Here is a 27126-nt window from a genome sequence, read left to right as displayed (position 1 = left end):
TTCAAGACCAGCCTGACCAACATGGAGAAACCCCATATCTACTAAAAATACAAAAATTAGCCAGGCGTGGTGGCACATGCCTGTAATCCCAGCTACTCGGGAGGCTGAGGCAGGAGAATAGCTTGAACCCGGAAGGCAGAGGTTGTGGTAAGCTGAGATCGGACCATTGCACTCCAGTCTGGGCAACAAGAGCGAAACTCTGTCTCAAAAAAAAAAAAAAAAAAAATCGTGGCTCTCATACTTATTAGAGATGCCTGTTTCAGGCTGGGCGAGGTGGCTTACGCCTGTAATGCAATCACTTTGGGAGGCCGAGGCAGGCGGATCACGAGGTCAGGAGATTGAGACCATCCTGGCTAACACGGTGAAACCCCATCTCCACTAAAAATACAAAAAATTAGCCGGGCGTGGTGGCGGGCGCATGTACTCCCAGCTAATACTGGGGAGGCTGAGGCAGGAGAATGGCGTGAACCTGGGAGGCAGAGCTTGCAGTGGGCCGAGATCGTGCCACTGCACTCCAGCCTGGGCGACAGAGCGAGACTCTGTATCAAAAAAAATAATAATAAATTTTAAAAAATAAAAAAAGAGATGTCTGTTTCAATAACCATACCACTAATAGAGATCAGAGTGGTGCTGATATGCACTTAAGAAATCCACAGTGCTGAAAATTAAATATATCCCTTCTCTACATTTCAATAAGTCTCCTCTTAAGAAGTACTGTCTCTATAATTCCCCTAAATACATCACTTTTTAGTGTAAAAGTGATGTATTTATAATCCCTGTCATATTTCTCTCCCCTGAAGATAAAATAAATTTAAGGAGATCCTTAGCATCGAACTTGCTGTCCTCAAATTATGCAAATCCTTTCCATTTACCCCAGTTTTAACCAACACTTTCCCAGAAGGAAAAACTAAATTGGGAAAGCACATTAAAACAAAGGTAGGGCCGGGGGCAGTGGCTCATGTCTGTAATCTCAGCACTTTGGGAGGCCAAGGAAGGTGGATCACCAGAGGTCAGCAGTTCGAGGCCAGCCTGGCTAACATGGTGAAACCCCAGCTCCACTAAAAATATGAAAATTAGCTGGGCGTGGTGGTGGGCAACTGTAATCCCAGCTACTCGGGAGGCTGAGGCTGAGGTGGAGGTTGCAGTGAGCCGAGATGGCACCATTGCACTCCAGCCTGGGTGACAGAGCAAGACTCTGTCTCAAAAAAAAAAAAAAAAAAAGAAGGTAAGGTAACAATTCAAGAACTTCCTAGAGAAACTCATAATGACCACTGCTCTTCAAAGGGCACTGTGCTGATGAGAAAATATATAAAAATCTGTATGCCATGCTTAATTACTATTTTTTTTTTTTTTTTTGAGATGAAGTCTCACTCTGTCGCCCAGGCTAGGGTACAGTGGTGTCATCTCGGCTCACTGCAACCTCTGCCTCCCAGGTTCAAGTGATTTTCCTGCCTCAGCCTCCTGAGCAGCTGGGATTACAGGTGCGTGCCACCACACCAGGCTAATTTTTGTATTTTTAGTAGAGATGGGGTTTCACCATGTTGGCCAGGCTGGTCTTGAATTCCTGACCTCAGGTGATCTGCCTGCCTTGGCCTCCCAAAGTGCTGGGGTTACAGGCTTGAGCCACTGTGCCTGGCTGCTTAATTATTAATTTTTTTAATGACAAAACAGTATGACTGGGTACAAGATACATTATTTATAATAGGCTTCAAAAAATAAACTGCAAATAATTCATTTTAATGTAACTTGACAAATACTTATTGATCCCCCTTTAAGATGATGCAGAGGGATATAAATATGTATAAGACAGGAGGTTAACAATTAATAAACATGGCTCCAACAATTTTAAATCGTGTTTTTAATTCTCATATAGTGATCAAAACTGATATTTTAAGAGAGCTGATATTTTAAGTGAAAATGATAAAAAAAATTAACTGCTGGTTCTAACAACTGGGAAAACTTGAATTTGGATTAGGTTTTAGATGATATAGAACTAGCAGTTACCTTAGGTGTGATACTAGCTGTATAGAAGAATGTCATTCTTGGGAGATGTCTAATAAAATAGTTAGAGGTAAAGTCTCATGATGACTGCAATTTACTTTTAAAGCCAAAACCAAAATCTATCCTATATACACAAATAAAGCAAATACGGCAAAATCTTAACTATTGACTCTAAGTGATTCACATATATGTATTCATAACACAATTTCGTTTTTAAATTTTTTTTTTAGAAACAGGGTCTCGCTATGTTGCCCAGGCTAGAATGCAGTGGTTATTCATTAACAGGATCATAGCACACTACAGCCTCAAAGTCCTAGCCTCAACAATCCTCTGAACTCAGCTTCTCAAGTAACTGGGACTACAGGTGTGCGCCAGTATGCCTGGCCCAATTTCAATTTAAAGTCCAGAATCCCAAGAACATATATAGCTTTGCTTTGAAGAAAACTTTAAAACTATAGTCATCCATAAATTCTTAAAAGTATTTAATAAGGCCAGGTGAGGTGGCTCATGTTTGTAATCCCAGCACTTGGGAGGCCAAGGCAGGACGATTACTTGAGCCCAGGAGTTCAAGATAAGCCTGGGCAAGGCAGTGAGAGTCTCATCTCTACAACGAATAAAAAAATTATTAGCCAGGCATGCCACCACGCCCAGCTAACTGGGAGATCCCAGCTACATGGGAGGCTGAGGCAGGAAGATCACTTTAGCATGGAAGATCACTTGAGCCCAGGAGGTCAAGGGTACAGTGAGCCATGTTTGCGCCACTACACTCCAGCCTGGGTGACAGAGCAAGACCTTGTCTGAAAAAAAAAAAAAAAAAAAAAAAAAAAGAAACCAACAAAAACAAGAAGTATTTAATAAACCAAAATTACTTGAATTGACAGAAGATATGGAGCCCAAAGTAGAGGTTGATTTCCATAGAGAGAAAATCATGATTCTGGTCACAGACAAACTATCCACATCTCTCACCAACTAACTTCACAAATCTGTGTCACTGTTCATGAAGAAAACACCTGCTTTTACATTTGACAAGATATGTTCCTTCCCTGGGCTTCACAATTTAGAGGGTCTGGTTCTTTTGCCATAGTCCTCCTGGGGTCAAAAGGATATATCACCCTTCCCATCTTATGGAACATGCTCCAGGTCCCTGACACTCTGAAATTCTCTGCCCCAACAGTCTCATACCCACTTGCAGAACCTGCCTGAGCCTATTCCCTGTGTGTTCTCTCAAGGATGAACTTTACTGCCAGTGCATGCTTAGGCCAAAGAGATGGGGAGAAAAAGATGGCACTTACATACATAGCCTGAGAAGTTCATGTGTATTCATGAGGCCTCTTGGGGTTTAGGATGGAACCAGGATTGGAAAGACAAGTAGAATAGAGTAGAATAGCCTGCTTCTGCCAGATTCTGGATGTAGAACTCCAGAAAGTCCAAGAATGCTAAATTCAAATCAGTGCTTCCATTTATCAAGGATGAAGGAAAGAACATAGTTTACTGGCTTGATTTTGAACTTTCAAATATTTAGGCACACAGTAATGAGAGCTTTCATTTGTACTCTTTCCTTGAAACCAACAAAAATTAGGAGTAAGACTGCATAAAAATGGATTAAGAAATAGTTATGTAATAACAAGAGCAATAGAAAAGAAAATAGGATTAGGAAACCTCTTTGGATTATGCCACTAAGAAGCTATGTAGACTCTATCTGAGCCTCAGTTTCTCCAACTGAAAAATTAAAAATTATTAAATGATTAAGGCTCCTTCTAGTTCTAAATTTAAAAGCCTTAATGCAAGGAATCATCATTAATTAAAAAATACTGGATCAAATCATGTCTTTTTCTTTTTTTTCCCTTTCAGATCCAGACGTACAAACAAATCATTACTTTTAAAATATTTTCCTAATACCTACTTTTCTCAAATCTGGGTTCATGCCTTAAGTCTGTGACTTAGAAGCTATAGTACCTAGAACCTAGTTTCTTCATGTATATATTAAGGTGTCGGCCGGGCGCAGTGGCTCACACCTGTAACCCTAGCACTTTAGGAGGCCAAAGCAGGCAGATCACTTGAGGTCAGGAGTTCGAGACCAGCCTAGACAACATGGTGAAATCCTATCTCTATTAAAAACACAAAAATTAGCCGGGCATGGTGGCATGTGCCTGTAATCCCAGCTACCTGGGAGGCTGAGGCAGGAGAATTGCTGGAACCCGGGAGGCGGAGGCTGCATTGAGCCGAGATGGCGCCTCTGCACTCCAGCCTGGGCGACAAAGTGAGACTCTGTCTCAAAAAATATATATATAGATAAAATTAAATAAATAAAGATGTCACCACTAACATCACTGGATTGTTGTGAGGATAAAATGTGATCACATAAAAAGTACTCAGCATAATGCCTGGCACAAAGCACCAGGATGGGGCTTACTAAATAACTGCTGAATGAATGACAATTTTGCTTCTTTCAAAAATTGCTCAGTTTATTTAAATTGTTCAAATATGCATTATTGAGAAATCTGGAACTATAAATTTCAAGTAACCCAACTCTAAATCACTTCACTGTATACCACTAGATAATTCCTAGCATAAGCAGAAGTGAGAAGAAACTGAGCAGAAAAGAAAGGTACTCAAATAGGCTTTTCATAATGTGAGGTCATGAGGCCATAAAGTCATAAATCAGTCCCTTGTTAATTTTTTATTAAAGCAGCATCTTCTAATTGACCTTTATGGCTTGTTGTTGGCAGAATAATGGCCTGATTATTCAATGTATCAATCTCCTAATCCTCAAAACCTGTGAATATTTTAGGTAATATGGCAAATAATTCAAGTTGCAGATTGAATTAAGGTTGTTCATCAGCTGAGCTGGGAAATTATCCTAAATTATCCATGTAGGCCCGATGTAATCACTAGGGTCCTTATAAGTGGAAGACGGAGGATAAACAAAAACAAAACAAAACAAAAACATTAGGGTGATACAACGTGAGAAAGACTTGACCAGTCATGGCTGGATTTAAAGACGGAATGGTGCCACAAGCCACAGAATGTGGGCAGCCTTTATAAACTGGCCAAGAAAATGGATCATCCCCTAGAGCTTCTAGAAAGGACTGCAACCCTGCTGACATCTTGATTTTAGTCCAGTGAGATCCAGTTCAGACTTCTGATCTCCAGAACTGTAAGATAATAAATATGTGTTGTTCTAAGACACCTAAGTTTGTGATAACTTATTACAACAGCAGTAGAAACTGATACATGGTTGTAGGTTCCTTCCAGCTTCAATATCCCCATATTCTAAGGCGACAGACGGTAGTATGGGCCCCAGAGTCCTGCCTCCTATCTTTGAATCCTTGCTTTGCCACTATCTGTATGACTCTGAGCAAGCCATTTAACCATCCTATGCTTCATGTCCTTATCTGTAAAAGCAGTAGATAAGATCTAACTCAGAGTTACTGTGAAGATTAAATGAGAAAACATATGTAAAGCCATGAACTTGAGTATAATTGCTCAAAAGCAGTTACAGCTTTGTATAAATCTTCAAAGGAAAACTTGTCAGTTCATATCAAAGCTTTGAAAATGTATATTTGCCTTATTTTCCAGGAATCTAATCATGGTTATACACAACAATGTATCTATAAAGATGCTTATCATACTGTCAAAGAAGAATAAACAATTATGACAGTTCCATATTATGAAACATCACGCAGTCATTAAAATGAGGTATGTCTTCCGATTAGGGCCAAGATAGAGTAATAGGGACCAGATTTATTCTCATGCTTGAAACAACTGAAAAACAAGGCAAAATATATGAGACAATAGTTTTTAGATATTGTACATCAGGCAGCCCAGGACAGCAATCCCTAAGAGAAAGGAGACAAGAGAACTAAGACCTACTATTGCCCCAGCTTACTGCAAACTGCAGAATAGAACAGGGAGTGCAGGTAAAATCTGGCAGGCTCCCTAAGTTGGAGATAGAACTTGAAGCCAAGAACCCAAGGTAACTGGTTTATATGGCAAAGTTCCAGAAAGGAGAGAGTTCCACAGAGAAAGACCTCCAGAGATATTCAGAGGGTGCCCTTTAAAGGTTCTAGATGAGTAGTGATCAGCAATTGTCCGTGAAAAGATTAACCAAAACCCAGAAAAAAATCAGCATGTTCCTCTCCCTCTCCCTCTCCCCACGGTCTCCCTCTGATGCCGAGCGGAAGCTGGACTGTACTGCTGCCATCTCGGCTCACTGCAACCTCCCTGCCTGATTCTCCTGCCTCAGCCTGCCGAATGCCTGCGATTACAGGCGTGCGCCGCCATGCCTGACTGGTTTTCGTACTTTTTTGGTGGAGACGGGGTTTCGCTGTGTTGGCGGGGCTGGTCTCCAGCTCCTAACCGCGAGTGATCCGCTAGCCTCGGCCTCCCGAGGTGCCGGGATTGCAGACGGAGTCTGGTTCACTCAGTGCTCAATGGTGCCCAGGCTGGAGTGCAGTGGCGTGATTTCGGCTGGCTACAACCTCCACCTCCCAGCCGCCAGCCTTGGCCTCCCAAAGTGCCGAGATTGCAGCCTCTGCCCGGCCACCACCCTGTCTGGGAAGTGAGGAGCGTCTCTGCCCGGCTGCCCATCGTCTGGGACGTGAGGAGCCCCTCTGCCTGGCTGCCCAGTCTGGAAGGTGAAGAGCGTCTCTGCCCGGCTGCCATCTCATCTAGGAAGTGAGGAGCGCCTCTTCCCGGCCGCCATCCCATCTAGGAAGTGAGGAGCGTCTCTGCCCGGCCACCCATCATCTGAGATGTGGGGAGCGCCTCTGCCCCGCCGCCCCGTCTGGGATGTGAGGAGTGCCTCTGCCCGGCCGTGACCCCGTCTGGGAGGTGAGGAGCGTCTCTGCCCGGCCGCCCCGTCTGAGAAGTGAGGAGACCCTCTGCCTGGCAACCGCCCCATCTGAGAAGTGAGGAGACCCTCCGCCCGGCAACCGCCCCGTCTGAGAAGTGGGGAGCCCCTCTGCCCGGCAGCCACCCCGTCTGGGAAGTGAGGAGCTTCTCCGCCCAGCAGCCACCCCATCCGGGAGGGAGGTGGGGGTCAGCCCCCGCCTGGCCAGCCGCCCCCTCCGGGAGGGAGGTGGGGGAGTCAGCCCCCCACCCGGCCAGCCGCCCCGTCCGGGAGGGAGGTGGGGGGGTCAGCCCCCCGCCAGGCCAGCCGCCCTGTCCGGGAGGGAGGTGGGGGGGGGTCGGCCCCCCGCCCGTCCAGCCGCCCCGTCCAGGAGGTGAGGGGCGCCTCTGCCCGGCTGCCCCTACTGGGAAGTGAGGAGCCCCTCTGCCCGGCCAGCCGCCCCGTCCGGGAGGGAGGTGGGGGGGTCAGCCCCCTGCCCGGCCAGCCGCCCCGTCCGGGAGGTGAGGGGCGCCTCTGCCCGGCCGCCCCTACTGGGATGTGAGGAGCCCCTCTGCCCGGCCACCACACCCCGTCTGGGAGGTGTACCCAACAGCTCGTTGAGAACGGGCCGGGATGACAATGGCGGTTTTGTGGAATAGAAAGGGGGGAAAGGTGGGGAAAAGACTGAGAAATCGGATGGTTGCCGTGTCTGTGTAGAAAGAAGTAGACATGGGAGACTTTTCATTTTGTTCTGTACTAAGAAAAATTCTTCTGCCTTGGGATCCTGTTGATCGGTGACCTTACCCCCAACCCTGTGCTCTCTGAAACATGTGCTGTGTCCACTCAGGGTTAAATGGATTAAGGGCGGTGCAAGATGTGCTTTGTTAAACAGATGCTTGAAGGCAGCATGCTCGTTAAGAATCATCACCACTCCCTAATCTCAAGTACCCCGGGACACAAACACTGCGGAAGGCCGCAGGGTCCTCTGCCTAGGAAAACCAGAGACCTTTGTTCACTTGTTTATCTGCTGACCTTCCCTCCACTATTGTCCTATGACCCTGCCAAATCCCCCTCTGCGAGAAACACCCAAGAATGATCAATAAAAAAAAAAAAAAAAAAAAAAAAAATCAGCATGTTCCCATTAGCCACAGTAAAAAACTTTAACTGTCATCCGTTAGAGGACTCAACAAGGCGATTGTGTCAGTAGGGGAGTAAAATTAACCCTATACAAAAGATTGTGCTGGTCCGGGCTAAAAAAGCTTAAAAGTGTATTTCAAAAGGACAAAATGATTTCCAAGTACTTAACTGCATCCCAGAACAAAACTTAAGAATATTTAGAGGAATACAAAATTTCCCATTACTCAAGAAGGTGAAATTCACATCTGGCATTTATTCAAACATTATCAGGTATGCAAAGGAGTTCAAAACAAGCCCGGGCAACAAAGTAAGACTGCATCTCTAGAAAAAATAAAATGAAATTTCTGGGCATGGTGGCACGTGCCTGTGGTCCCAACTACTTGGGAGGCTGAGGTGGGAGAACTGCTTGAGCCCAGGACATTGAAGCTGCAGAGAGCCATGATCGCGCCACTGCACTCCAGCCTGGGTGACAGAGTGAGGCTCTGTCTTAAAAATTAATTAATTAATACATAAATAGGTTAAAAGTACAAGGACAGAAAAAGATATACCATGTTAATATAAACACAGAACAGAAATGATTACATTAGTATCAGACAAAGTAACAGAGCAAAGAATACATGCAAAGCCACTAATAGAAGCCATAGAAACAAGTCTAAATAAATGTAAACAAATGTAAAACATGTAAAAGAAACAAGTCTAAATAAATGTAAACAAATTTAAAACATACAAATTATGTACTCTGATTACAATGGAATTAAATTAGAAAGGTCTCTAGAAAGCAAATATAATTAAATAACACATTTCCTTCCTTTTTGATTTTTGAGACAGGGTTTCACTCCATCAACCAGGCTGGACTGCAGTCTGTAGTGGCATGATCTTGGTTCACTGCAGCCTCAACATCCTGGGCTCAAGTGATCCTCTCACCTCAGCCACCTGAGGAGCTGGGACTACAGTGCATGCCACCAAACCCAGCTAATTTTTGTATTTTTTTGTAGAGAGTGGGTTTTGCCATGTTGCCCAGGCTAAATAACACATTTCAAAATAATCCATGGGCCAAAGAAGAAATTAAAGGGGGAATTCAAAACTTAAAACAGGAATTCAAAATTATCTTGAATAACTGAATAAAAATGAAACATAATACAAATCTGTGGGATGCAGTTAAAACAACACTTAATGGGAAATGTATAGCATCAAATGCCTATAATAGAATAAGAAGAAAGATCTTAATGATGTTAGCTTCCACATTAAAAAAATAACAAATTTGGCTGGGCACGGTGGCTCACACCTGTAATCCCAGCACTTTGGGAGGCTGAGGCGGGTGGATCATGAGGTCAGGAGATCGAGACCATCCTGGCTAACACGGTGAAACCCCATCTCTACTAAAAATACAAAAAATAAGCTGGGCATGGTGGCGGGCACCCGTAGTCCCAGCTACTCTGGAGGCTGAGGCAGGAGAATGGTGTGAATCCGGGAGGCAGAGCTTGCAGTGAGCTGAGATCGCGCCACTGCACTCCAGCCTGAGCAACAGAGTGAGACTCCGTCTCAAAAAAAAAAAAAAAAAAATTAGGTAAATTAAGTGCAAAGCAAAAGAAAGAAATGAAGACAGCATAAATCCGTTAACTATAAAGCAGAAAAATGAGAAAACCCAATGAAATTCCATAAAACTGGTAAACCTATAGCCATACTTATTAGGAAGAAAAGGAGACACTAATTACCATTATCAGAAATGTACATAATTAATTGTATAGATACTCAAAGGCTGGAAATGTTATGAAAAACATTATACTGATAAATTTAACAGCTTGAATGAAAGGAGAAAAATACCTTGAAAAGCATGAACTACCAAAAACTCACTCAAAAAGACACAGATAACCTAAGGAGACCTACACCTATTAAAGAAATTAAATTTATAATTAAAAATATTCCCATCTAGAAAATTTCTGAATAGCTTCAATGGTGAACTGTACCAACATTTAAGAAAAACACAGAACTTCTACATGAAAACATAAGAGAAAATCTTCACTGACCTTGGGCAGGCATAGATTTCTTAAATATGAAACAAAACACAATTTTATTTTCAAAAAGAAGTAATGAACTAGACTTCATCAACTTTAACAACTTTTGCCCTTCAAAACATGCTGTTAAGAAAAAAAAAGGCAACCCACAGACTGGGAGAAAAAATATCTGCAAAATAGATATCTGACAACTTGAATATTACAACACAATAACAAGTCAAACAACCCAATTTTGTAAGTGGGCAAAAAATTTAAACAGGGACTTCACCAAAGGATATATATGGATAGAAATAAGCACATGAAAAAAATGTTCAATATCATGAATCATTAAGGAAATACAAATTAAAACCACAATCAGATACTACTATCTTCACCTATCAGTATGGCTAAAATTAAAAACAGTGACCATATCAGATCAAGCACTGACAACGATGTGGAGCGAATGGAACTCTTAGACACTGTTAGAGGAAATGTAAAATGGTACAATCTCTTTAGAAAAATATTTTCCTAGTTTCGTAAAAAGTTAAATATATACCTATTAAAAACCCAGCCATTGCCAGGTATTTACCCAATGGAAATAAAAATGTATGTCTTCACAATACTACACAAAAATGTTCATAGTATCTTTATTGATAATAACCCCAAATGGGAAATCATATACATCATCAGGTGAACGAACAAATTATAGTAGATCCATATAATGAAATATTATTTTAACAATAAAAGGGAATGAATTATTTTACTTGCAATGACTGGGTGAACCTCAAAATAATTGTGTTGAGTAAAAGAAGCCATACAAACTGTACATACTACTGAATCCATTTATATATAAATTCCAGAAAATGGACATAGAGTGACAGAAATCAGATCAGTGGTTGTCTGGGTGCGCGAAGGAGGAGATGGAAGGAAGAATTACAAACAGGCAATAGGGAACTTTTGGGGGTAATGAGTATGTTCTGTATTTTCACTGTGATATTAATTTCACTGATATATAAATATGTCAAAATTTACCCAATTCTATACTTTAAATATGTTGTTTATTATATGTCAATTTTACCTCCATAAAGCTGAAAATTTGATATAGAAAACAAATAGGTAAATGGTTATGGAGTACAAAACTAAAAGCATATATCCCCAAAACATAAAAAGTGATTATTTCTAATTGGTGGGATGAGGGGGTACTTTCCTGCTGTGTGTGTGTGTGTGTGTGTGTGTGTGTGTGTGTGTGTGGTTTTGTTTGTTTTGAGATAGGATCTCCCTCTGTCACCTGCAACCCCTGTCTCCTGGGCTCAAGTAATCCTCCAACTCAGCCTCCCGAGCAGCTGGGACTACAGGTGCGCATCACCACACTTGGCTACATTTTTTGGTAGTTTTTGTAGAGACGGGGTTTTGCCATTTTGCTCAGGCTGGTCTCGAATGCCTCAGCTCAAGTGATCACCTGCCTCGGCCTCCCAAAGTGCTAGTATTATAAGCATGAGCCACAACATCTGGTCCTTTTGTGCTTTCTAAACTGTTTCCTGAATACTTTCAGTGGACATGTATTACTTTTCTAGTTGTCATATGTCTATCTCTTTTCATACACTAGGCAGTCAATAGAAACTTCAACTAAATTGTTTTTATTTTTATTTTATTTTATTTTTTTTGAGACGGAGTCTCGCTCTGTTGCCCAGGCTGGAGTGCACTGGCGTGATCTCGGCTCACTGTAAGCTCTGCCTCCCAGGTTCACACCATTCTCCTGCCTCAGCCTCCCGAGCAGCTGGGACTACAGGCGCCCGCCACCATGCCTGGCTAATTTTTTTGAATTTTTTAGTGGAGATGGGGTTTCACCGTGTTAGCCAGGATAGTAGGATAGTCTCGATCTCCTGACCTCATGATCCACCCACCTTGGCCTCCCAAAGTGCTAGGATTACAGGTGTGAGCCACCGCACCTGGCCTAAATTGTTTTTATTAATAGATTTAAAATATGCCAATCCTCAAAGGAGAAACACAAAAGTATAACTGATATTTTAGTATCTATCAACAATTATTATATATATTATCTGTGTCTATACTGCTGCCTTAATACACATTATTTTAGAGGTTCATGCATTGGGACTACCTTTTGTTATGCATATTTGTTATATGGGCCTCACTTCCTTCATGAGTTGCAAGAAAAGCAGAATGCCTAACATAGTGTATTATTTATGATAAGTGTTCCAAAAACTTTCTGAATTCATCTATAATATCCTATTGACAAAGCTGTCTTAGAATATCAGTGCTTAGCAGTTATGTTCTCAAAAATTTGTGTCCAACCTAAAAAAACATAAATCCCTTTGCTCAATATCAGTTTAACTTAAATAAAATACTAAGTAAGGGCCTAAACAAAATCAGAGATGTTGACAAAGCACTTGGGAAATTCGATCAGAATTTCTGGAATTTGTTCATATAACCACAAGCTTCCAACACACACACACACACACACACACACGAAATTACAAAATACTAGTACTGCAAGATGCATTTTACAAGGTCAATCAAAAAGCAAATGAGCTCCTTGAAGAAATGGCTCATTCCAGGTCTAAGGCAGGGTAATTACAAAGTTCTTGCACCAGAAGTACTTAAAGATTAATGAGCATCTGTTAAAACAGCACAGAGTTGGCTTGACAGGGCTTCCTCTGGCCAAATATTCGAAAAGAATAATGATGGCAATCGGTTACGACATTGATTTTTAACACAGTAATTTTTATAACACATTTTTTATAAACACATTTTTATAACATTACAGTACAATGATTTTTAACACACTGATTTTTACAACTGATTTTTTAAAAAATCCATGAATCTAACTCTTTTATATAAAAATCCCCGTGATTAATTACAAAGGTGAAAAGACACCTATACTGAGAAAACCAAGCATCACCAATAATGGGACAAACTAACATCATGCGTCTTAATGTGATCCAATAGCTATCATATATACAGCATTCTCACCCAAAAAAAAAAAAAATGCTTAACCTGAATTATGAATAACCAAACAAATACAGGTAACTGGCTTGTACCTGTACTTTAAAAAAATGTCATGTTAGGATGGAACAACAGAAAGGACAGGGAACACTTGTATTAGGTTAAAGGAGATTAAAGAGACATAACAACTAAATGTAATGCCTAACCCTTGATTGGATCCTGAAATTTAAACCAAATATCTCTCTAAAGAATATTATTGGGACAAGTTAAAAATTTTGAATTTGGACTATATAGTATATAATGTTATTTTATGTTATATTTCTTGGTTGCGGTAAAAGTCTTATATTCATGGAGGTGAATGTTCCCGTTCTAAAGGGAGTCATGTTAAAATATTTAGGGGCAACATCTCCATGATGTCTACAACTTACTGTCAAATGGTTCAGCCAAAGAAAAATTAGAAATAAAAACAGTAAGAGAAAGCAAATGTGGCAAAATAATTAACAATTAGTGAATATATGTAAAGGGTACTATTCTTTCACCTTTCTGATAAGTTGAAATTTTTTCAAAATAAAAGATGAGAAAAAATGAGACTTTCAATACGGATATTTTAAAGAAATTCATAATATTGACATTTCTGATATTGTTTAAGCTGACTTGGAGCTACCTTTTTTCTTGTAACATAACAAAAATACCCGTTGAGATCTAGCCTTAAAGTCCTCTTTAGCCAGAAGCCATGGCTCATGCTTGTAATTCCAGTGCTTTGGGAGGTCAAGGTGGGAGGGCTGCTTGAGGCCAGGAGTTCAAGACTGTCCTGGGCAACATCGTGAGATCCATCTCTACAAAAAAGTTTTATTTTATTTATTTATATGTTTTGAGACAGGGTCTCATCTGTCACCCAGGCTGGAGAGCAGGGCATGATATTAGATCACTGTGGCTTTGACCTCCTATGCTCAAGCGATCCTCCCACCTCAGCCTCCTGAGTAACTGGGACTACAGGCATGCACCACAATGCCCAGTTAATTTTGTATTTTTAGTAGAGACAGGGTTTCACCATGAGGCTCAGGCTGGTTTCAAAACTCTTGAGCTCAAGTGACCTGTCCACTTCAGCCTCCCAAAGTGCTGGTGCTCCCAAATCACCATGCCTGGTGACTCACAGCTATAATTTAAAAATTTTAAAATTCCCCAGGTGTGGTGGCCCATGCCTGCAGTTCTACCTACTCAGGAGGATGAGGTGGGAAGATCTCATGAACCCAGGAGTTCAAGGCTACAGTGTGCTGTGATTGCACCATTGTACTCCAGCCTGGGTAACAGAGCCAGACCCTGTCTGCCCCTCCACTCCCAAAAATAGTCTCTTTATATTTGTACTTTTAAGTATTTAGCACAATACCTGATAGGTTGGTGCAAAATAATTGCAATTTTTGCCACTGAAAGTTTTGCACCAACCTAATACACAACAGGTGCTCTATGAACGTTTGTTATTTTTTTGCTGTGAGTAAAAGGCAGTTAGGTACCATAGAATGCATAATAAATTTAGAGCCAAGTTTCTACTAAACCATTAGTAGCTATCTACATTAGACGTTACTTTCCCTCTCAACACCTCAAATCTGTAAATTCCATGAAATAATACCAACTTTTATATTAATATATCTATATATATTCCAATGTACTACTAAAAAACTCAAGTAATGTGGGTAAAACCACTTTTAAAAATATTGTGCAGGCTGGATGCGGTGGCTCACGCCTGTAATCTCAGCACTTTGGGAGGCCGAAGCAGGTGGATCCCCTGAGGTCAGGAGTTCAAGACCAGCCTGACCAACAAGGTGAAAACCCCATCTCTGTTAAAAATACAAAAATTAGCTGGGCGTGGTGGCAGGCGCCTGTAGTCCCAGCTACTTGGGAGGCTGAGACAGGAGAATTGTTCGAACCTGGGAGGCGGAGGTTGCAATGAGCTGAGATCGTGCCACTGCACTCCAGCCTAGGGGACAGAGCGAGATTCCGTCTCAAAAAAAAAAATAAATAAATAAATAAAGCAAATGTTATTACTATTTCTGATTCTAATTATGCTCAATGTTTCCTATATTATTTTTAAAAATTACTTCCAAAATCTTACTTTCACTTAATGTAATTAGGGGGAAAAATCCTAGGAAATTTATCCTACAATACAATCTTCTAAGAATATCTAAGTGACCAATAATCCTTTTTTTAACAAAAATCTCATAAAGGTTGAATCCCATAGCACATTTTTGTAAGAGTTTTGCAATAATTTGTAATAAATATAGGTAGAATAGAAACTAAAAAGAGAACGGTCCACTTTCTTGGCACTGTCATTTACAAAAGCAATTGGACCTTAGATAGCTATATATGATATGTATATATGATATACACTATATTATGTATATAATATGTATTTGAAGAATCAAATAATTACAGATTGTCAAATGCCATGAAACAAAGAGCTAAGCTAGAAACTTAGAGGAACACCTTCTTTAAGTAGAATGAAAATTAATTTTTTGTTTGTAAATTACTCATTACAAATCACTAAGCTAGAGGGCTAAGAGAAAGTGCTAGAAACCACTGTCAACTGGAAATGAATCAGAAATGAAAAGAGAACATCTCTGAAATTATAATATAGAACAATAGGAAAGTAGGACAATTTTCTCTTAATCATCTCTGCAACCTCAGTGCCTGGCATAATTTCTTACATATGGCAGACATCTAATAAATACTGAACAAATAGAAGAACTAAAAAGTCAACATTTCTAAAACACAGATGTTATTTAAAATTCAGTCATTCACATGTATATACAATTTATACCTACATTTGACAAGGTACAGTAAAGTTACATTTTTAAACACTAAACACAGAGATAAAAAATTTAGACATTAAAATTGACACATACAAAACTAAAAATTATTTCTCAATAATCAAAGACAACCAGGTACAATTGTATTTTAAAATATGGCCTATTAAATATGTATCTGTCCATAGTGTGGGTACTGCTGTCACTTCTGATCACCTTTGAACACTACACAGTTTGATCTATGAAAGGAACATGCTAACTAGTTATGTGACAGCAAGCAAGTCATGATCTTTCTAACCCTGTTTATTCTTTGCATATGAGGATAGAGTGAAACCATGTCCAGGTCAAAAATTCTATGAATCCATGAAATGGTCAATGTAAACCTGTACTGTTTTCAGGCATACAAACACATACTTATGTAGGAAAAACAGCTCTCAAAGATTATCCTCTTTCCATAATTTGTAAGGTATTCCTTGCATAGTAAATATGCAAAGTATTTGCATAGTTGACCAAAGCAAATGACCAGATTTTATTTAACAAGAAACTGCAGTCAATGCTTCCTAACTATATCCACACCATATTGTATTAAAACATTTCCTTAATTTAAAATCATTTCAGTCCAATTACCCAAATAGAGAAACCTTGTCATTCATACTTAAGTATTTCAAAACAGCTTTGTATTAATGTTACAATAATAGGAATAAATTTGATGACACTGTAGGTCCTAACAAATTATCTTATATTTCATATATCAATAATGATAAATAAGTGACTGAGTAGTCCTAAGGTATCTGGGAATGTACCTTCTAAATACAATTAAATACAACAAAATTTTGTGAGACCTATTTTGAAGTTTGGCTTCAGTCTCACATTCTTCATATACTGCACTAATCCACAAATTTCTCACCAACAGCTGGGTTTTCCACACTCCTGGAATTTACTTTCTGTTCACCTCTTACCCTTTAGTATGCATGCTAGAGGTCAATAGCCTTAAAGCTAATGTTAACAACAGGAATGTCTGTTACTCTGATTCCTGACAGGCAGTACAAAGCTTAACTCTTCTACAATATACTACATAGTTTAATAACTAGGATGTATTTCAGAACTAGCTAATATTCTATAATTTCCCAGTTAAAATAGAACATTTTAATACAGAAGATCTGACAGAAATAACAAAACCAAGAACTAGTCCACTTTAAGTGAAAAAACAACTGAAAGAAATTCCTAGACAGAATTTCTATTTTATGCTTTGGCTTAGTCAGACAATTAGGAATTTTGAAACTTTTATAAGTAATACCATGCCAAATGCATAAAGATTTAAACAAATTCTGAAAAATAGAGGGATGGTACCTTATAAAAGTTTTAATCATTCAAGGAGACAATCTAAATATTTTATAAGTCATTTTTCTTCTTTTTGCTTAGGGCAAAAGTAGAGTGACAAGTGTTTTAATTGTGCATATATCTGATGCTTTTTTGACTTAGGAAAAGGTACCATTTTTTAAAATAGTATGCTATAACTAAAGTACCTCAGGAAAAAAAAACAGCAAATAGCTTGGGTGTGAGCAAACTACAGCAAATTCTTTGCTTTAGTTTTATATAGGTTTTCCTCTCTTTTATAATAACTAATATATATAAAATTAACTCTGCTTAAGATGATTTTGAAATATCTAATGTATTTCAATCGAATACATTAAGTTAGGGTAATTCCTGGAGGTATTAAGAATAACTGTCAAAAATGTAAACATATGAGACCTCCCTTCAAAATTATTTTCATCTTGTTCTAACAGAGCATTCTACCACCACCACCATTACCTTCTGGGGTGGGGGAAATGAAAAGATCCATGTAATTCAAGTTTTTGAGTCTTGCTAAAATATATTCCATCTATCTGGAAAATTTATTCATCTATAACAAATAATTTCCTGACATAATTGGATAGTGGAGGACTTGTCGTGTGTTTACCTTTCTTCATCTTTTGTAATTGCCACTCAGGAGCTAAATAGGCAATATGAATGTTAGATCCTATAATAAAACCTAAAATTACAACCATAGAATCTTAAGAGTTGAAATAACCTTCCAATTTGGTCCATTTTCCACCTGCTACAGAAATTCTTTCTGTGACATATCTAAGCTATTCCATCTCCCTGCTTTCAGTGAAGAGCTTTATTTCAAACTTCTTCCTTAAATTAAATGACAATCTGCTTTTCTGTGACTTCTACTTACACGGCCTAATAATGACCTCTAAAGTCCTTCAAAATATCTGAAGATAATTATTGGATTTACCTTTAGGGCATCTGTTGCTATCATCTTACACATAATCTTATAAAAAATGTCAGAACATGGCTGGGAGTGGTGGCTCATGCCTGTAATCCCGGCATTTTGGGAGGCCAAGAAGGGCAGATCACTTGAGGTCAGAAGTTCGAGACCAACCTGGGCAACATGGAGAAACCCCGTCTCTACTAAAAATACAAAAAAGTAGCCAGGCGTGGTGGTGCACGACTGTAATCCCAGCTACCTGGGAGGCTGAGGCACAAGAATCAATCGAACCCAGGAGGTGGAGGTTGCAATGAGCTGAGATTGCACCACTACATTCCAGGCTGGGTGACAGAGCAAGACTCTGTCTCAAAAACAACAACAACAAACCCCCCCCTCCAAAAAAAAACAAAAAACAGAACACTTCTTAGTTTTTTGTTGTTATGGTTGTTTTTTGTTTTTTGAGACGGGGCCTTGCTCTATCACCCAGGCTGGAGTGCAGTGGCACGATCCTGGCTCACGGCAGCCTCAACCTCCTGGGCTCAGGTGATCCTCCTGCCTCAGCCTCCTAAGTAGCTAAGACTACAGGTGCACACCATCATTCCCAGCTAATTAAAAAAATGTATATTTGTACAGTCAGGATCTCACTATGGTTTCTCAGGCTGGTCTTGAATTCCTGACTTCAAGTGATCCTCTTGCCTCCATCTCCCAAAGTGCTGGGATTACAGATGTGAGCCACCACGCCTGGCCTAGTTGAGCTTTTTTTGTTTGTTTTCTTTTGGCATTGGTTTTTCCTCTGCTAATAGATAAACTATTGTGAATATAGCCAGAAAACATGAGAGGCATGGTCTTTGCCACTTAAAGATTCTAAAGCCAGTTTTTAATTTTTCAATGGCAGAAGAGGGAAGAAATCATTTAGTACATTATTGTTAAATATTACAATGTATTAATATGCTTTTAAGTAAAGTGAAAGTCGTTAAGACCAGAAATAATGGAGTCAAATTGGGTTTGAATCCAGTACGGCCATTTACTGGCTGTGTGACTTGGGGTTTATTACTTAACTTCTCTGTATCTCAGTTTCCAACCATGCAAATTGAAGGAAAAAAATCATATCCAAATAAAAGGATGATTGTGATGGATCAATGTGATAACATATGTTAAGTGTTCAGAACAGTGCTTGGCACAATGTAAATGCCATATGTCTTACCTATTCTAATTTTTTATTACTATGCTTCTACTTTAAATTCAATTATTACAGTAATATATGTGATAAAAATATGAAGATATTTTAATCACCTTCATTCAGATTTCTCCAGATCTCAGTAATAACCTTACTTTTATATGGAACTTTAGCAACATTACAATGGTTGCTAAACCACTACAAATTATTCAGCCACTCAAAATCATTTTTAGAAAAATACTTAATGCCATGGAAAATGTATGCATCATATTCATTGGAAGGTTAAAAAGCAATTTGCCAGAAAGTGTGAACTATATGATCTCAATTTTGTTTCTTTAAAATTCAAAAATATTGGCCAGGCACAGTGGCTCACGCCTGCAATCCCAGCACTTTGGGAGGCCGAGGCAGGCAGATCACCTGAGGTCGGTAGTTCAAGACCAGCCTGATGAACATGGAGAAACATTGTCTCTACTAAAAATACAAAATTAGCCAGGCGTGGTGGCGCATTCCTGTAATCCCAGCTATTTGGGAGGCTGAGGCAGTAGAATTGCTTGAAACTGGGATGTGGAGGTTGTGGTGAGCCAAGATCGCATCATTCAACTTTAGCCTGGGCAACAAAAGTGAAACTCCGTCTCAACAAAAAATAAAAAATTAAAAATATGTATATGGGAAATGGCAAAAGGACAAACAAGAGATCTCACTGGAATCTTACATAATACAACAGCAACAGTGATTATCTTTTGGTAATAATATTACAAACGACTTATTCTTCACATTATTTTTGATACCAATTTTTTTATAACAACCATTTATTAAATTTGTCAGGCACCTTGGTAGGCTGAGGTGGGAGGATTGCTGGAGGCCAGAAGTTTGAGTCCAGCCTGGGCAACAAAGTGAGACCTTGTCTCCACAAAAAATAAAAAAAGTTAGCCAGGCTTGGTGGCTCACTACAGGGGAGGCTCAGGCAGGAGAACTGCTTGAGTCCAGGAGATGGAGGCTGCAATGAGCCATGATCACGCCCCACTGCACTCCAGTCTGAGTGACAAAGACCCTGTCCCCCACCAAAAAAAAAAAAAAAAAAAAAAAAAAAAAAGCCTTATATGTGCTGCTCAAACCTTTCTTTCTTTTAAAAGTTTTTTTTAAGTTTATAAGTAATGTAAATTTCTCTATCTTCAGGAAAAGAAATAATAATTCAAGGTAATAAAGTACAAAATCTATCAAAATACAAAAGGCAATAAAACATTATGTATGAGTATATCTTAAAATTCTATTTCCTTTTTTGAATGCCAGTTCTGCCATCCCTCATAACATGTTTCACTTACATAGAATTTTTACACTAAACTTAATTTACAAACATTGAGAGATCACACAGTGCTCCACATGTTATTTCCACTTCACGAATAAGACAAAAACTAAAGATTCTGCTATAAAGACAGCAGAAAATATTTGTTATGAGAGCAATAAAAAGTTCAGAGTATTATTCTCTCAAAATTCCTTTGCTCCAAAAATTAGAGATGATAAATAAGCTAGTATTTTCCCTATGTTAGTCTTGTACATACTTACATTTGGAAACACTTGCTATAGCTTCTCACTTTTTTTCTTTTTTCTTCCTCCTCCCAACAACCCTACTATTCTTCATCTCCCTCTGGCCTCTCTTCCCACTGTGTCCTGGCTCCTCTCTCTTTTCTAAGCAGTTAAATTCTAGAGTCAAATCAGCAATATTCACTGTTGTTAACAATTGACACATAGTTTAGTGTACGCTGAGATATTTGAAGTGATATCTACAATCACCCCACTATAGTTGGGAAATTTAAAAAAGCAAGGCTGGGTCAGGCGCAGTGGCTCACACCTGTAATCCCAGCATTTTGGGAGGCTGAGGTGGATCACTTGAGCTCAGGAGTTCGAGACCAGGCTGGCCAACATGGCAAAACCCCATCTCTACAAAAAAATACAAAAATCAGTGGGGCATGGTGGTGCGTGCCTGTGGTGCCAAGCTGCTTGGGAAGCTGAGGCGGGAGGATCGCTTAAGCCCAGGAGGCAGAGGTTGCAGTAAGCTGAGATCTACCACTGCACTCCAACCAGGGTGACAGAGTGAGACCATCTCAAAAACAAAAAAGAAAGAAAAAAGCAAGGCTTAGAAATATCGTTTAAATATTCAACATTCTCACTAAAGCGTTCTAGAATTCTAAATAGAGTGTCATCCATGGTTTTTTAAACAGTAGGTTAAAGAATGTCTTGTTTTGGCTCTAACAAAACCTACCTCAAAATTATTTTTCATAAACTAAAAAATTATGCCACTTCATCATGTTTAAATCTGTTAACTTTTATATACATGTAGTGATGTTAATTTAGTCTAAAATGAAATTACTACAATTAAGAGAGTTAAAGAAGCCCAACAAAGAACCCAGAAAAAAATTTCTTTCCACAGAACCTGTGGAAGCATCATAATAATATAAGAACTCCTTATTAATATAACATTTCAGCTATGTAGTACCATAACTATACAGAACATGCAAAAATTATATAGGTAAAAAAGTCTATGCTCTGTCAAAATTTGTCATGAATTCCACATATTAAATAATTTGCATTTCATATATTTAAGATGTGTGACCTATAATTCAGTACATATAAAACTGATATGCAACAAACAATAATCATAATAATCCTCTCTACCAATCCATCTCTCTTTTTCACTCTCACAATCAACGAATCCCAAATATCACTGTTTAAACTAAGAAGTAATAGGAAACTTGAGAACAGAGTGTTTTTTTCTTTTTTCTTTTTTTTTTTGAGACAGGGTCTCACTATTACCCAGGCTGGTAAGTGGAGCAACACAATCATAGCTCACTGCAGCCTCAAACTCTCAGGCTCAACTCATCCTCTTGTCTCAACCTCCCAAAGTGTTGGGATTACAGGCATAAACCATGGCACCTGGTCGAGAACAGACTTTCTTTTCTTTTTTTGTTTTGAGACAGAGTCTTGCTCTGTTGCCCAGGCTGGAATGCAATGGTGTGATCTTGGCTCATCACAACCTCAGCCTCCCGGGTTCAAGCGATTCTCCTGCCTCAGCTTCCCAAGTAGCTGGGATTACAGGCATGGGCCACCACGCCCAGCTAATTTTTGTATTTTTAGTAGAGACGGGGTTTCACCATGTTGGCCAGGCTGGTCTCGAACTCCTGACCCCAGGTGATCCACCCGCCGCGGCCTCCCAAAGTTCTGGGATTACAGGCATGAGCCACTGCGCCTGGCCGACAATAGACTTTCAATAAGTCAAAAAAGAATTCCAAACTAACTGCCCTTTATCAGTTTTTGGACATTTGAAAAAAGAACAAGTTAACAAAACAAGAAAAAAAAAACTGGAACAAAAAAGTGAGTGACTTAAAGCTGTATTTATCAGTGTAGAATAAGATGATTTAAGGTAGGTCTGAAAATAAATTCTCTCAGATGGAGTGCTCTCTATCTACATGCTAGCATTAGAGACTGCTTTAGTTATTTATAATTATCCTCCATTCATTCCAAATCTATAAAAAGGAGTCCTTACTACTTTTTAAAGGCCAGGAAACATGTTTAGAAATGCATTAATTAAAAAACAAAACAAAAGCAACAAAAAAACATGAATCAAAATGATAAAGTCTTAGAAGAATAAAATGTTTAAAAATAAATCAATAAGCTCTCATAATTTCAAGTATACACTGGACAAAAATGATTGGTCAAACTAGTCAGAAACCTACATACAAAGTAGATAGATGCACCTAAGTTCAATCAGTGGAGAGTTTTCCCAGGGTCCTTCTGAGATGCTTGATCTTCCTCCAGTAGAGGGAGCAAAATCACAATACTCAACTCATGTCATAAAAAGAGGGGGAGATGGAGGGTTTATAAGTGTCTTTTAAATGTTTCTACATCTCCCTAGACATTTCAAAAAATATGCTGCAATATCGTTCTGAAATAGAACTAAAGTGGCCGGGCATGGTGGCTCACGCCTGTAATGCCAGTACTTTGGGAGGTCAAGGCTGGTGGATCACCTGAGGTCAGGAGTTCAAGACCAGAGATCAGCCTGGCCAACATGCTGAAACCCCGTCTCTACTGAAAATACAAAAATTAGCTGGGCATAGTGGCACACACCTGTAATCCCAGCTACTCAGGAGGCTGAGGGAGGAGAATCACTTGAACCTGGGAGGCGGAGGTTGCAGTGAGTGGAAATTGTGTCAGTGCACTCTAGCCTGGGAGACAGAGTGAGACTCCTTCTCAAAAAAGGAAAAAAGAAATAGAACTAAAGTCAATCCAATGGGAAAGACAAAGATTTTTTCTTTTTCAAATACTTCAAGGCTTTAAAATGAAAAATGGATCCCTAAATATTTAATTTCAAGAACTTTGGTATATTTCATTGTCCACAGAATCTCACAGGTAACCAAGGTATTGAAGCATTTTATGAATCCTTAATTTAACAAGAGAATTTTTAAAAACATAAAATATTACATTAATTTTTTATTATAAAAGTAATATATTCACGACAAAATTGTAGAAAGTAAGGGAAAAACTGCACTACTTAAACCTATTTTCTTCTGGTATTTTTTTCATATGCAAATTTTCTTTTTTTCTCAGAGGGTCTGATTCTAATGCCTAGACTGGCAGTGGTGTGATCATGGCTTACCTCAGCCTGGAACTCCTGGGTTTGAGCTATCTGCTCACCTCAGCCTCTTGAGTAGCTGGGACTACAGGAGTGCACCATCATACCTGGCTAATTTTTTTAAAATGTATTTATTGTAGAGACAGAGTATCGTCACATGGCCCAGGCTGGTCTGGAATTCCTGGTCTCAAGCAATCCTCTCACCTCAATCTCCCAAAGTGCTGGGATTACAGGCATAAGCTAACATAACTGGCCCATATACATATTTTCATACTACTATGAAAAAAAGTATAATTAATAAAAACACTTAAGACTGGGCAGAGTGTCTCATGTCTATAATCCCAGCACTTTGGGAGGCCGAGGAGAGTGGACTGGTTGAGCACAGGAGCTCAAGATTAGCCCAGGCAACATAGCAAGATCACATCTTTACAAAAAATACAAAAAATAGCCAGGCATGGTGGCACATGCCTATAGTCCCAACTACCCAGGAGGCTGAGGCAGGAGGATCACCTGAGCCCAGGGAGGTTGAGGCTGCAGTGAGCCCTGTTGGTGCCACTGCACTTCAAACTGGGTGATAGAGTGAGACCCTGTCTCAAAAGAAAAAAAAAAAAAAAAAAAGTATTAATTTCTAACTATATGCTAGGCATAGTCTAAGCATGTTTACATGTTATAAATCTATTAATCCTTTATTATTTCACATTTTAAAGATGAGGAAAAAGAGACGCACAGAAATTATCTAAGTCAAAGTCACCCAACTAGTAACTAACAGGACCCACAATTCTAAACCAGGTAGTCTGGTACCAAAGGCCACACTCTTAACCTTGCTTTACTGTGATCTTAATTTTGAATTAAGCTCTTTTCTCCATCATTAACATATTCTCAATGTTAGTGTTCAAAATCTTTTTAGTGCCTATGGTCTATCGTGATTACAATAATGAGCTATGCTTTTTTCAGCTGTCCCTTGTAAGTATATTAAGATAACTATCTTTGGGTATATACTTCTGCTATGTTTGGGTTATTAAAATGGAGAATTTTTATATTCTTTAATCTAGTACCAAATTGCTTTTCAAAATATTTGCATCAATTAACAAAGCCATGTAGGTACCAATTTCACCATAAATTTGTCAGCATTAAGCATTAACATTTAACATATTTTTCTAATAGGTAAAAATAGAACCATTCTAAATTTATTTTTTATTATTAAAGCTGCATATTATTCTGGTTTTGTTTACTAATTTAATTTCCTTTTTGTGAATTTCAGCTTATATGTTTTATCTAGTTAACAACTGAGGTCTTAAAAGTTTGCTAATTTATAAAGCTTTTTATAGGAATATTAACTCAATGTTAATTGTATTTGCAATAAAATTTTCCCAGTCTGGTTTTTCCCTTTTAATTATGATTATTAAGTTGTTTTTGATAAAATAACTTTCTCTCAAAGGTATTCATAAACATCACAAAAGAAGTCTTAACACCTTATAATTTTCTAAATATAGAAGCTAATCTATTGCTTTGAGCATATCAGTGAATCACTTTCAATACAAGACTTGTAAAACAATATAAACCTATATCAAAATATGTATGTTCACTTAATGGAATTACCAAGTTTGAGAAATCTTGACTATGTTTCACATAAAATTAACCCAATGACTAACAGTCCGCCCTACCCCCAAATCTCCAAAATAAAAGCAAAGAGCTACATACCTGTCGCTGTAAACATAGGTGATTTCTGTCATGTAAGTGCTGATGACTAGAAAATGACGAATGCCAACTCCGAGCCTGACTTTGCAACTGAGTCTGAGCCATATCAGAAGGCCGTGTTACAAGATGCGAAGTAAACTGCCGATCAAGGTCATGATCTAAAATGTGACTTGAATTATCTTGTCCGAATGTTGACTCATCAAAGTGAGGAAGAAGACCCTCCTGAAGGAGGTCCTCGGGGTCAAGTCCTGTGAATGGCTCAGTTTGAGATTCCACTTGATGAAGTAAATTCTCTTCTAAAGATGAAAAGCCATTAGTTTCTACATGATCATTGAAATGGCCCATTTGACTTCCTGAGTCAACAGGATCTGGGAAGTTCATGTGCACAGGAGATAATTTTGAATTGCTATAATTACCCTGAGGATGTGATGAATGCAATATTTGGAAATTATTTGAATTCAATGATGTATTGGGGTTTAGGATATGCTGAGTAGATTCTCGCTTGATTCCTCTATGAGGTGAAAAGGAATTACTTCCAGTAAAATCAGATAAAGTCTGATTTGTATGATTAGATGCAAGAACTGCAGAGGACTGAAGTAGACTGTTTGGTGATATATGATTACTGGAAAAGGAATAATGTGAAGAAAATTGCTGTGAATTACTGACAGAACAAGAAGTCATATTTGGGGAAGGTCCATTAAAATTTCCTTCTTGATGACTGCTACACTTGTGGAAGTGTGCTGAAGGATTCGACGTTTGAGAAAATTGCTGCATTGAAATAGACTGTTGTGAATTAGATGCATTAGTCATCTGTGGTGGGTGGTTAACATTGACTCTATGTGGACCAGAAACATTCATAAAATTTTTAGACTGGCTAAGAGAATTCTGCCCTGGGTTGAGATTATTTCTGTTTTGTTGTGAGCGTAGTGAAGTACACTGTGTTTGTTGTTCATTGGCCTGAAATAAGGCAAAGTCATGGTGTGCCACAAAGCTTTTATTTTGATGCATAGAGTGTGAATGTCCTTGTTGGTGAAAAGGAGATCCATTTTGATTTGAAATGGTAGTAGCTGTCTGATGGCCCCACATTGGACTGCCATCTGATACATCTGGAAACAAACCATTGGGTTGGTTTTGGGGATGGATTGGAGAACAATTAAACTGAGAGTGTGGAGATAACACATGTTCAGCTGGGCTACCAAAAGATTGATTAACATGGTGAAATTTTATTGAATCAAATTGATTTAACTGTTCAAAATCAGCCATCTTCTGATGTGTTGGAGTACCTTGAACATGGTTCAGTGAATCTATGTGCAACGGTTCAAATTCTGCACCCAAATTCAATTCATCAACTAGTGAAACAGGTCCTGGTTGTACAAATGCATCATCTGACAAACCTTCTAAGGTCTCACCAAAAAGATTGGCATCATCAAAAAAGTCCATCATTGGATCTGTCATCTTGAAAATTCTGTAACAATCCGGGCTGTTCACTCCAAATGGAGTATATTCAGCTTCTCTATAGTAGATATTATTGGATCATTTCCGAAGGTCATCAACTAATCCAAAACAGGTCAATATTCATTATTGCTCTAAATAATGACATGTCATGAAGTGTCAAAATCCTAGAAAAAAAGGAACAAAAACA

The 27126-nt window shown here is 38.9% G+C and overlaps 1 protein-coding gene across 13 annotated transcripts in view; it reads right to left on the bottom strand.

The window, feature by feature from the left end:
• The window catches only part of CHD9 (chromodomain helicase DNA binding protein 9), a 274384-nt gene that overhangs the window by 146372 nt on the left and 100886 nt on the right, over window positions 1-27126 (bottom strand). For all 13 annotated transcript variants that reach the window (XR_010131565.1, XR_010131564.1, XR_010131566.1 and 10 more), the window contains one exon: window positions 25488-27103. Coding sequence is in view for 10 of the 13 variants with exons in the window: in XM_055366784.2 (XP_055222759.1) it covers window positions 25488-26939 (1452 nt within the window). In the remaining 3 variants the exon portion in view is untranslated. The remainder of the gene's footprint in view (window positions 1-25487; window positions 27104-27126) is intronic.

The sequence above is a fragment of the Gorilla gorilla genome, chromosome 18 (assembly GCF_029281585.2).
Source record: "Gorilla gorilla gorilla isolate KB3781 chromosome 18, NHGRI_mGorGor1-v2.1_pri, whole genome shotgun sequence".
Classification (NCBI taxonomy): Eukaryota; Metazoa; Chordata; class Mammalia; order Primates; family Hominidae; genus Gorilla; species Gorilla gorilla.
Note: the sequence above shows the minus strand (reverse complement) of the source record. Positions and strands in the feature narration are given on the sequence as shown.